General features: G+C 33.5%; 1 protein-coding gene across 1 annotated transcript; it reads left to right on the plus strand.

The window, feature by feature from the left end:
* The first annotated feature begins 4,972 nt into the window (after positions 1-4,972).
* LOC124302492 (uncharacterized) lies at positions 4,973-9,258 on the plus strand. Its single transcript, XM_046758724.1, has 2 exons — positions 4,973-5,252; positions 5,332-9,258. The coding sequence occupies exon 2, from the start codon at positions 5,419-5,421 to the stop codon at positions 6,568-6,570; it is 1,152 nt and encodes a 383-aa protein (XP_046614680.1). The 5' UTR covers positions 4,973-5,252; positions 5,332-5,418; the 3' UTR covers positions 6,571-9,258.
* The last annotated feature ends 3,098 nt before the right edge of the window (positions 9,259-12,356 follow it).

A 12,356-nucleotide genomic window follows, 5' to 3' on the forward strand; every position in this document is an offset into this window, starting at 1 on the left:
ACTTATCCCCAAGAGTTTATAGATGGTGGGCATTTTTACAGTCATTCGACTTTGATATTGTTTATCGAGAAGGAAAAAATCTATCACATGCAGATTTCTTTTCTCGAAATCCTTTACCTGAGAATGACAAACTGAATGTTGAAACTGTTGAGCAAAAACGTATAAATTTTTCAAAAATTTCTCACGGTTGGTTACAAGCGGAGCAGCAGAAGGATGCCGAAATTCGTGATCTTATTTCTAAATTAGAAAACGATGAGCTTGATTCAAATGTTTCTAATACATACGAACTTAAATCTGGAATTTTGTTCAGAAAAATACAGCGAAATAATGACACTCGTATTTTACCAATAATCCCTAAAGCTTTTCAGTGGTCTATAATAAATCATGTTCATGAATAGTTATTCATTTGGGATGGCATAAAACTTTAGAGAAGGCTTACCAACATTATTGGTTTTCTAATATGTCCAAATATGTCCGAAAATTTGTTGAAAATTGCATTACTTGCCGAATTTCCAAATCTACTTCTGGTAAAATTCAAGCTGAATTACATCCAATCCCAAAGAGTATTCCTTGGCATACTCTTCATATTGATGTTACTGGAAAGCTTAGTGGCAAAAGTAATATTAAAGAATATGTTTTTGTGTTTATTGATGCCTTTACTAAGTTTGTTTTTCTTTACCATACTCTTTCTATTGATGCTGTAAGTGCTATAAAAGCTTTAAAATCAATCGTCACATTATTTGGAGCACCGGTTCGTGTGATTGCTGATCAGGGGAGATGTTTTGCAAACAAAAATTTTCGTGATTTTTGTGCTTCCCATTGCATTAATCTTCATTTGATTGCTACTGGTACTAGTCGAGGCAATGGTCAAGTCGAACGTGTTATGAGTACACTTGAAAATATGCTCACTTCTGTTGAGATTGATAATAATAGATCTTGGCAGGATTCTCTTGGAGATATTCAACTGGCACTGAATTGTTCCGTCAATAGTGTGACTAAAGCTACTCCTCTGGAATTGATGATTGGTCGCGTAGCTAGACCGTTGAATCTGTTACCGATTACTGATTGTGAAAAAGAAATTGACTTATCGGAAATCAGAGAGCGAGCAGCCAATATGATTGAGATTAACTCGCAAATTGAAAAATCGCGATTTGATGCCCGAAAGGCAAAATTTTTAAAATTTTCTGTTAGGGATTAGGTTTTAATTGAAAATCACGAAAGAAATCAAACAAAATTGAATTCAAAATTTAAAGGGCCATTTCGTGTTATTGAAGTGTTAGACGAAGATCGGTACATTTTAAAATCTCTAAATTGTAATCGAACGTACAAATACGCTCATGACCGTCTTCGAGCAATGCCTGACTGTTCTGTACCTTCAGAATTGGATATTGATTTTGATAAATCTTCTGAAGAGTCATTGAGTATTCAAGATATTAAATTACAAATTTAATGTGTTATTTTTGGATTAATAACCTGTGACATCCTTGTTGGCGCACCTGTTATAAGAAATTCATCAGAATATTGGAGTAGGAAATGATTGTCATTCCCTTTGGTTTGAGCTTGATCCTAGTGCACACATTCATTACGCTTATTAGTTGCAAGTCAAAAAAAAAAAAAACCTTACTCATTTCGGTGAGCGGAGATGGCGCAATGTAACGGCTAATGGTGTGGTGCTGTCGCATGAGGCAACTGTGTGTGGAAATGTTGATGTATGGACGGCTTGACGTTGTCATACGGTCACATATGTGAAGCCCAATTGATAATTGGCAATGTGTGTGGAAATTACATGTTTGGATAAAAATATAAGTCTCATGAGAGGAATGCAAGTCTTTTGAGAAGATTGTAGTTCTTGCTCTTGTGGAAAGAAGATGATTTCTATGAAATGGGGTGTTGTCAACAGTTTGTCACCGGACTTGTTATTTAGTACGGAATTTGTTATAACTTATGGATTTGTTAAAGCACATCGTGATTTTTGGAATGGTAATATGATCAGGTTGGCCGAACGGTCTAAATATCTTTTAATTTTTGTATTACAGCACACGAGGACGTGTGATTGTCAGGATTAGCCGTGTCAAGGATAATGAAATGAATAACGAGGAGGATTATCACCGCTTTCTTCTATTCGGTCTCAAGAGAAAATACGGCAAAGATCAATAACGGAATAAACATTGAGCAATTTGGATCTTGTTATAAACGTTGAATTTTTAAAAGCTTTGTTCAATAAGTTAAGTTCCGTTTTTATCTTGTAAAAGAATAAAAAGGTGGTTAATCATGTGTTCCACACGCAAAACACAAAGTTCGCGAGTGTTATCTGGCCATTCTCCGACATATATATATGCCGGGACAATCTCTTGAAACTATACATACAATGCACATGCGCAAGTTTTATCGGCTGCTCGGGCAGGCTGGCCACTCCGAGTTTCTGCTGTCAAACTCTGTTTCTGGCGGCGACGTAGTTCATACAAATTTTTGAGGTTATAATCTCGAACAGTCGAGGTAGTGACTCGGAAAGATGATGCTAATGCTCTTCGAAAATTTGCTTCATTCGACTGAAATGAGAAATCTGTTTGAATGTTGGGTGCTTGGAAGAAATTAGAAACGCAGCAGGTAGGTGGGAACACTTTATTTGATCACTTTCATTATTTCTTACATTAGAAATAACAATGAAATTTATTTCTTTCAACAGGTGATACGGCCAAAATAATTACATCTCTAATGTTTACTGTTATCTGGCTATTCAATTCATCACACGTACAAAGATCATCGCCACTTCCAAGCAACTGAGAAACTTTCTCACTCTCTTGTGATTTCAGGTGGTAATATTGAATTTTATCACTTCTGAAAATAAGACATTAAGCCGAGCGTTCAAGAAATTTAAATATTTCACTATCTGTAATAGAACTGTGAATCTGTTTTTTCTCGAAAGTAGTTCAACAAAATTTACAAATAGTCGGTAGTCAATGTATTTTTTCCGATTAATGAATTATTGCTACTACTGTTAAAAATTCTCCAATGATTATCAGAGTTCATTTCGCAAATTTTCAATGATGTTCGATTAAATAAATGAAGGGAACCTAATACTCAAATAAAAAATTCAAGTAATATTAGATTTATTAAAATGATTTTGTATTTCACGTTAGTGCGGTTCGAAACAAAGAAAATCTTATCTGAAGCGCAGAACTCAGGAACGTAGATCACATCCTGTGACACAAGTTGAAAATCGACTTTCTCAAAATGCGCCCTAACGTCACAATTAGCTTCAAGGACAATCATGTTTTATAGTAATGTCAGAACATTATCACGAGGATATTGACTTATCAGATTCAAGATTGTATCCCTTGTTCCATCAAAATAAATGAATATCTGATTTTTAACGAAGTTCATTAAGATTTTTTTCCAAATAATGTTATCCGATACAATATCTTGTGCATAGTCCTCCGAACATCACCTTGTAACAAGGATATGTGGAAGGAGTCCCTTTGTTACAGGAACCATGAAAAAATTTTTGGTTTTCAATTCGTGCTACTGAATAACTTCTGTGTTTCAGATTCCATTTCCAATCTCAAAATGAGATTTCTTTTGCTCCAGACAATGCTAACATAAAACGCAGAAATAATTACGGTGAATAGAGATTAACAAGCTTTCAGTCTTAGCGTAGGACCCTATAAAGAGTGTGAAATTGAATTTGGTTATAAGTTATCGTGCAACTAGCTAGCCTGATGACACCGTCAACTAAGATTATATTTAAAGACATTTTTAACTGAAGTTATTTCACAATTCTAGATTTAGATTGATTCAGTTTGCCTCACAAAATTCAACCCTACAATCTAATTGAGGACTTGAAAAACTGTTTATCCGAATTTAATGCCAAAGAGAGTGAAAGTAAGCGTCAAAATAAGATACCAAATTAAATGGCATAAAGTTTGAAAAACAATGCTGGTCAATAATAATGCTTGAATTACAATGGTGCACAGAATGATTTCTTGGTTGAATGAATTGGCAGCAACGGTTGACTAACTAACTTATCGCTATTGGCTCGATCGATGTGAAATGATGGGATATTCAGCCATTATGATCTGTAGTATATCCCGCTCTTCAATTTTGCCTCAACTGATGTTAAGAAGGTGGCGATGGCCTGATGAAATTTACTCTGGAACCTGATGTCTGACGGAACAATCAGGTTCGATGGTTATAATGATTGCACCGCTCGAGAAACCAGGATCCTTGCCACCTGAACGTTTTGACCATCAGGTAAGGCATCATTTTCCTCGTGTTAATCAAAGTTTAAACTTCGAACCTGCTGGAAAAAAAACGGATTTCATCATTGAATCCGTGTTAAAATATTGTAATAGTCAACGATCACGTAATTAGAAATTTACCTACATGCTTCTATGCCTTACAAATTCATTCCCGCTCTGACAATAATTATCAAGCAGGATCTTTTGGTATTTTCGGATACAACTAGTTTCCAATAAAATGCACAATACCTAAATCGTTAATGAGACGTATTTTTAATTTGATGTAAATAAAGAATCTGTTCACAAGAAACGTTGTTTTTACTTACCTACCTCTGATTGTCCAGACTTCCACTTGGTAATGACATTTCGCATTGAATTTCAGATTTTTTCTTCCAATAAATAACATCCAATTTCTGTATCATTTGATATTTGCTCTTCCGTTGAATTATTTATTGCATAGGTTGAATATTTTCCGATATCGACCACGGTATTGCTGTAAGATACTATTCTTCTGTGACAATTCACGCTACGTAAAAGTAAACGGCAACATAACCTCAATCCACGGCTTTACGCGCGAGAGATTTACAGCTTCTGTTTCATTTCGTTTACGTTGGCGCCATGCTCAGCAGGCGAAAACATCGCCGCGGGACGATTTCAGCGACCAATGAAATTGAATTATTTGGCGCATGCGCATGGTATGCATAGTTTCAAGAGATTGTCTCGGTATATATATATATAAAGAAAATGACATCTCTCATTTACTTCAATTTGAATCTGCCGCCATTACCACCAGTGTTATAGAGGGAGTTGCCTATCGTCATCATACATTATAACATACTCTGTGATTACTGATTCTATGGGCTCTGTGATATTGAAAATTCTAACCTAATAAGTACGTGAATTTACGACTACAATAATTGTGCATTTTATTAAGGATATTATTAAAACTTGAACAAACTACCGTACATTACCTGGAGTAAAAACTTTTAATGTTGTTTTCTGTTTTTATTTCAGGTAAGTAACATTGTATTGATATCTTAGCTAACTGTAGAAGTTGTGATTGTAATACTAAAATAAACTGTTTTTATTTCAGAATCCAACTTGAGTTTTATTTTAAAAGTGGAGTAGAAGTACAATTATTAAGATTATTACAAAACAACATTAATTATACTTCAAGAAAATGGACAAACTAAGGTTTGATTTTAAAATGCGAGGGGCGTCAGATGGAAAAACAACGATATTGTGCCTAACCTCAATCGGCACGCTAGACGGTCGTTCTTTTGCAATACCAGATGAATACCAACCAACGACTTTCCAAAAAGAATTAATAACCTCACAGGTGTATATCAGAATAAAAAACACATTGGTAAAAAGGAATCAATTCAGGAAAGTCTGGATAACCTTAACAGAAAATTTGAAAAAGGTCTATTTTGATGAAGACAATAACTTATTATTTGAAAATTTTTATTTAGAGGAAATTTCAGAAAAAATAACTGAAACACCTACCACAAGCACCTCAGAAGATACAATTAAGAAGTTGCTAGAAAAAGTTCTAGAATCTAAAGAACAAATTTCTGAAGTTAAAAACTTAAATAAAATCGCTACAGATTTCATGATTGATAAATTTGATGAAAAAACCTCCAACGCTAACCAATGGATTAATTTATTTGAAAAAGAATGTGTGCGCTGTACAGTGATAGAAGATAGGAGAAAAATTGAAATCTTGAAGTTTTTCCTGGAAAAATGTAGTGCTGACTGGTACACTTCAATGATTTTAAAATACTCAATAGAATCAGAATGGAACAACTGGAAAAAAATATTTATTGAAACGTTCGGGAACAAAGGTTGGTCTCCTATTAGATATGCCTTTAATTTCAAATATCAATCTGGATCTTTGCTGGAGTATGCTCTAAAAAAAGAAAAATTACTACTTCAAATTAGAAAATCCATGGATACTGCAACGCTTATTGACCTTATTACTATCGGTTTACCAAACTTTGTATCAGACAACATTGACAGAGAAACACTTCAAGAAACTCAAGATCTGTTCAATGAAATAAGTAAATTGGAACATCTTGTAAAAAAATATAGTTATGAAAAAAAAGGGAAAACCTTTTCTGATTCTAAACTGAAAAAAGGTGAAGAAAAAGAGCCATGTCAAATATGTGTAAAGGCAAACAAAGGTAAACGTTTTCATTCTGAAACAAATTGCTGGTTTAGAGAAAAAGAAGACAAAAATAACAAGATGGGACCATTAAAATCTGTGAACAATTCAGAACTAGAGGTGGAATTAAATACAGAGGATCCAAAAAACTTAAAGTACCACCATTAATAAAAATCAAGCTAGTACTAAATGACACTTTAGAAACCACCGGTATTTATGACTCGGGATCAAATGTGTCATTGATGAATGCAAAATTATTAAAAATTAAACAAGAAAACACAGATAATTTACAAGGAATAAGCTTGAAAACTATTAATGGTGCAGGAAAAACAAAAGGTATGATAACTTTAAAAGTAAAAATTTACAATATTGAGAAAACTATGAAAGTGTTTATCGTAGACAGTGACAACTTTAATTATGATTTTTTGATTGGCTTAGACTGTATTGAAAACTTTAAGTTGACCCAGACTGAAGATCTAAGGATCTTGCAAAACAAAGATTTCCAAACACAGAAAAATGAAATTAACTTAAATAAAGAGGTTGACAATAACACAAATGTCAGTATTCCTGTGTTATCAGGTGACATAGAAGTAAAAACAAACAATCTTAGGAAACATGAAGTAAATTTCAACGAACATCTAAATACTGATGAATTTAAAATTATAGTAAATCATTTAGATGTGTATAAACAGTCTGAAATCGACAAATTATTGAAGAAATACAAGTCAGTATTTGCTAAAGACAAATATGATATCGGTACTGTTAAAGAATATGAAGCTCACATAGATCTAATGGAAGAAAAATACTGTTATAAACGTCCTTACAGATGCACATTCGAAGATAGAAAAGAAATAGAGAATCAAGTGGTAAAATTACTGGAAAAGGGGCTTATTGAAGAATCATACAGCCCTTTTGCTGCTCCAGTTACTCTGGCATTTAAGAAAGAAGAAAATAAAAAAACCAGAATGTGTATAGACTTCAGAGATATAAATAAAATTATTACTCCTCAGTCACAGCCATTTCCACTTATAGAGGATTTGATAGTAAAAAGTGTAAACTGTGAGTACTTTACAACATTAGATATAAATTCTGCATTTTGGTCAATTCCCCTAAGGATTCAAGATAGACCTAAAACAGCATTTGTAACACAAGAGGGCCATTTTCAGTGGTCCTGTCTCCCTTTTGGATTAAAAACAGCACCAGCAATTTTCCAACGAATATTGAATAATATAATAAGAAAATACAAACTTAATGATTTTGTAGCATCTTTCATAGATGATATATTAGTTTTTTCACAAGATTTTAGTCAGCATATACAGCATCTATCAAGACTATTAGAAGCAATTCACAATGAGGGATTTAGACTAAAATTTTCAAAATGCTCATTTGCTAAAAATTATGCAAAACACTTGGGTCATATTATTGAAAAGAACTCAGTAAGACCACTGAAAGATTACCTAATCGCAGTGAAAAATTTTCCAGTTCCGGAAACAAGGAAAAATATAAGACAATTTCTTGGGAAAATCAACTATCACCATAAATTTATACCAAGCTTGGCACAAATCTCAAACCCATTACACAATCTACTGAGGAAAAATGTAAGTTTTGTTTGGTCAAAAGATTGTCAAGAATCATTTGAGAAAATTAAAACATTACTTTGTTCGGAACCAGTACTAAAAATTTTTGACCCCAATATTCCAATCAAAATTTATACTGATGCTTGTATCAATGAAATTGGAGCTGTACTGAAGCAAGAAGATGAAAATAAGAATTATAAACCAGTAGCATATTTTTCAAGAAAACTGAATGATGCTCAAAAAAAGAAAAAAGCAATATATCTTGAATGCTTAGCAATTAAAGAAGCAGTGAAATATTGGCAACACTGGTTATTTGGAAAACAATTCACTGTATACACAGACCACAAACCTTTGGAAAACTTAAATGTAAAATCTAGAACAGATGAAGAATTGGGGGATTTAACTTATTACCTATCACAATATGATTTCAAAATAAAATACAATCCGGGAATATCGAATCAGGAAGCTGACTGCCTAAGCAGAAATCCAGTTTTAGAATTTGATGATAATACAGATGATATTCTGAAAGTCATAAATCTAGTAAGTCTGGAAGACATAAAAAATGACCAAAACCAGAACATGGAATTACAGGAAAAGAAAAGAAAATTTATATTAAAAAATGACATTTATTATAAAAAATTAAAAAGTAGAAATAAAATAGTATTGTCTGAAAATCTAAGTAAAATATTAATAAAAGATATACATGAGACTTACTGTCACTTGGGAAGATCGCAAATGATTAACAAGATAACCCCATTTTATTCTGCGAGAAATATGATAATGAATATAAAAAAAGAGTGTGATAATTGTTCTATATGTAAGAAAAACAAGTCGAGAAATAAAACAAAATATGGGCATCTATCACATCTAGGTCCAGCCACTTACCCATTTCAAATCATGTCCATTGATACCATTGGAGGATTTGGAGGATCGCGATCAACGAAAAAGTATTTGCATCTATTAGTTGATCACTTTACAAGATATGCTTACATACTAACGTCAAAAAACTAAAACGCCACTGACTTCATAAAACTAGTTACAAAAATCACAGAAAGTAATGATATAGACACAATATTATCAGACCAACATCCTGGCATTAATTCTAAACAATTTAAAAATTTTCTAGAGGAGAACAAAATAAAGTTGATTTTTACTGCAGTAGATGCCCCATTTTCGAATGGCCTCAATGAAAGACTAAACCAGACTCTGGTAAATAAAATAAGATGCAAAGTAAATGAGAACAACAAAAAAAAAGCATGGACAGCCATCGCTCAAGAATGTGTGAGAAGATACAATGAAACAGAACACACCGTCACTGGCTTCACTCCCAAGTACTTGATGGAGGGCGAAAGTGTCGATATTTTGCCACCAGAATTAAAGACAAAGGGTACAAAGGAAGACCTAGAAAGAGATCGAAAATTAGCTTTACAGAACACCAAGAAGTCCCATGATCAAAATGCAGAACGATACAACAGACACAGGCAAGAAATTATATTAAATACTGGAGATTTAGTGTATGTGGAAAATGGGAACCGCCTCAATAGGAAAAAGCTGGATGAAATAAGAATCGGACCGTACAAAATCATAAAAAGAAAATCTAACTCAATCTATGAAGTCGATACAGGACACAAGAAGAAAGAATCCAACCTTTTCCATATAACAAAATTAATTCCAGCAGCGGATGATAGACTGACGAACAGTCACATCGTTTCCTTGTGATTGTTCTCCTCCAAGGGGGGGAGATATAAAGAAAATGACATCTCTCATTTACTTCAATTTGAATCTGCCGCCATTACCACCAGTGTTATAGAGGGAGTTGCCTATCGTCATCATACATTATAACATACTCTGTGATTACTGATTCTATGGGCTCTGTGATATTGAAAATTCTAACCTAATAAGTACGTGAATTTACGACTACAATAATTGTGCATTTTATTAAGGATATTATTAAAACTTGAACAAACTACTGTACATTACCTGGAGTAAAAACTTTTAATGTTGTTTTCTGTTTTTATTTCAGGTAAGTAACATTGTATTGATATCTTAGCTAACTGTAGAAGTTGTGATTGTAATACTAAAATAAACTGTTTTTATTTCAGAATCCAACTTGAGTTTTATTTTAAAAGTGGAGTAGAAGTACAATTATTAAGATTATTACATATATATATATATATATATATATATAATCAATAAATAAATAATTTTATCTACAGTTTATACATTAGCCACTTTGTTGTTTTGTTGTTCATGATACAAAGTTGTTTGAGTTGTCGTGATACACAACAAAGGTAAAAAAGTATTACACATATTTTGAAATGCATGCCTTTTTAATAGCAAAGATACACGGATGCATTCTATTTAATACAAAAGTAAAAGCATATTTTCATCATCCATAAAATCATTCATTCGGGTTTTTCTTCTTGAAATACAGTTAATAAAATATCACAAATTCGTCATCAGAAAGATTCATGAAATTTTTATAAAATATTTGTAGAGAATTTTACTGGTTTCAACTAAATCTCTTTAAAATATTAGAAATTTTACTCTGAGACTTAAAAAATATGTGCCCCTTTATAAACTCTAATTACCTAATATAATTGATGACAAATCATGTTTTCTAAAAACTGCAGTTTTTGAAGATCTTTCAGATTTTAAGACTAAAACTATAATTTTATTTTTCATTACGCGTAATATTTGTACGCAGTGCTGAATTTGTAGCGTTCTTATTTCACGAAATTGGTCATGTTAACCAAGGGTAAAGAACAAGCGCCGCGTGTTGTGTCTGTGGCTTTTGTATAATAGAGTGAGTCGCGTCTGTATGTGTTTTCCCCGCTCACTTTCCTCTATCCCCGAAATTTCAAAATTCTCATCGTTAGCGTTGACAATAGTCAGTCTTCTCAGCGAAGTAGGTACGAGAAGGAGCTCTCTAGACTGTCGATCAGTCGTATAGCTTTAGCAACCATAATTAGCAAAGGACCCCGCACGTTTTGATAGGAAAATGGCTTTCAGTCAATTGCTCTGAAATTTCAGGAAAATGCTGTTCTGGGTTCCCTGATCAAAAGTCTCCATGGCCACAAGTCTGTCCGAATCCAATTTTTCGAGGTACAGGCAATAGAACATAAAATATGTGATATTTTGCAAAATAAATTTTATTTCGTCTTTTTATATAAACTAATGAGTAGGTATATTCCAGCATATTTGAATATCTTTTATTTCGACAGCTTCCTGTGTATTCATGACTGCACTCAATAATCTTGTGGATGGATAATGCATATCCTGAAATCGGGCATAGCTCAAGAACCAAATCACCGAAGCCACATGGACACAAGTACCTAGTGTTCTTGCCCCAGATTGACATGTACAATAGTAACCTTGAATCAGTTTTTCGTCGTTTTCAATATTGTCCATCTCATCCGTTCCTATAAAAGCGATCCATAACTGATGACGTGTTGCATTCCGATATCGAGAATAAAACCTTATGCGTAAGAGCCCTCACTAACGATGTAAACAATAATCAAACAACAATGAATCTCGCTCGTTTGTTTAGTCAGAATATATGTTGTGAAATATCACATATTTTATGTTCTATTGCTTGCAGCTCAAAAAGTTGGATTCGGACAGATTTGTGGCCATAGAGACTTTTGATCAGGGGACCCAGGACAGCATTTTCCCAAAATTTCAGAACAATTGACTGAAATTTTCCTATCAAAACGTGCGGGGGCATTTCCTCTCGCACTCTGTGTGATCCACGTTCGCGCTTTTTCAATAAACCTTCGATAAAGCTGTACTCATCCGGCGAGTGGTTTTTCGTTTCTGAAACCTGCTCAATCCTACAATTTCCGGCAAGTGTGCACGTTTTTTCAGAACCAGTGAATTAAATAAATTTTAAATGTGATTCCACGCTTATCGAAGGGCGCGTGCGATCTAAGATGAAAATGAAAAATTTCGGTCAAACTGCGGAAACCATTAGAAAGTTGAGGATAAAATATTATTGTTATGAACATTTAAGTAGCGCAGGCATCTTACACGTTACAGATAACGTGATTTAACACTGTGCGCTGCCTTGAGAGAATTGGCGTGTAACACCTCCTATACAAAACTGTCAATGGAACATTCTCAACAGGATTGACAATAAAAAGACGCAAAGATGATGATAAAGTTGTAAGTTCTCTACACCTTCGTCGATTAGCAAAAGAAAAAGCTGAAAATGATATACGTGACATTGCTGCAAGTTCACAAACTTCATCTTCTTTACCAATAAATATTTGTGAGTCACAATGTTCAAGCATGCGTAAAACGACAGAATGTACGTCATCTGAAGACGAACCACAGTTACAAAATTTGAATACGCATAAAAAAATTAAGTTTTCACAG

The sequence above is a fragment of the Neodiprion virginianus genome, chromosome 4 (assembly GCF_021901495.1).
Source record: "Neodiprion virginianus isolate iyNeoVirg1 chromosome 4, iyNeoVirg1.1, whole genome shotgun sequence".
NCBI lineage: Eukaryota > Metazoa > Arthropoda > Insecta > Hymenoptera > Diprionidae > Neodiprion > Neodiprion virginianus.

Excerpts from the sequence above, each read along its gene's own strand:
- LOC124302492 (XM_046758724.1), top strand. The coding sequence starts at position 5,419 with ATGGACAAACTAAGGTTTGATTTTAAAATGCGAGGGGCGTCAGATGGA.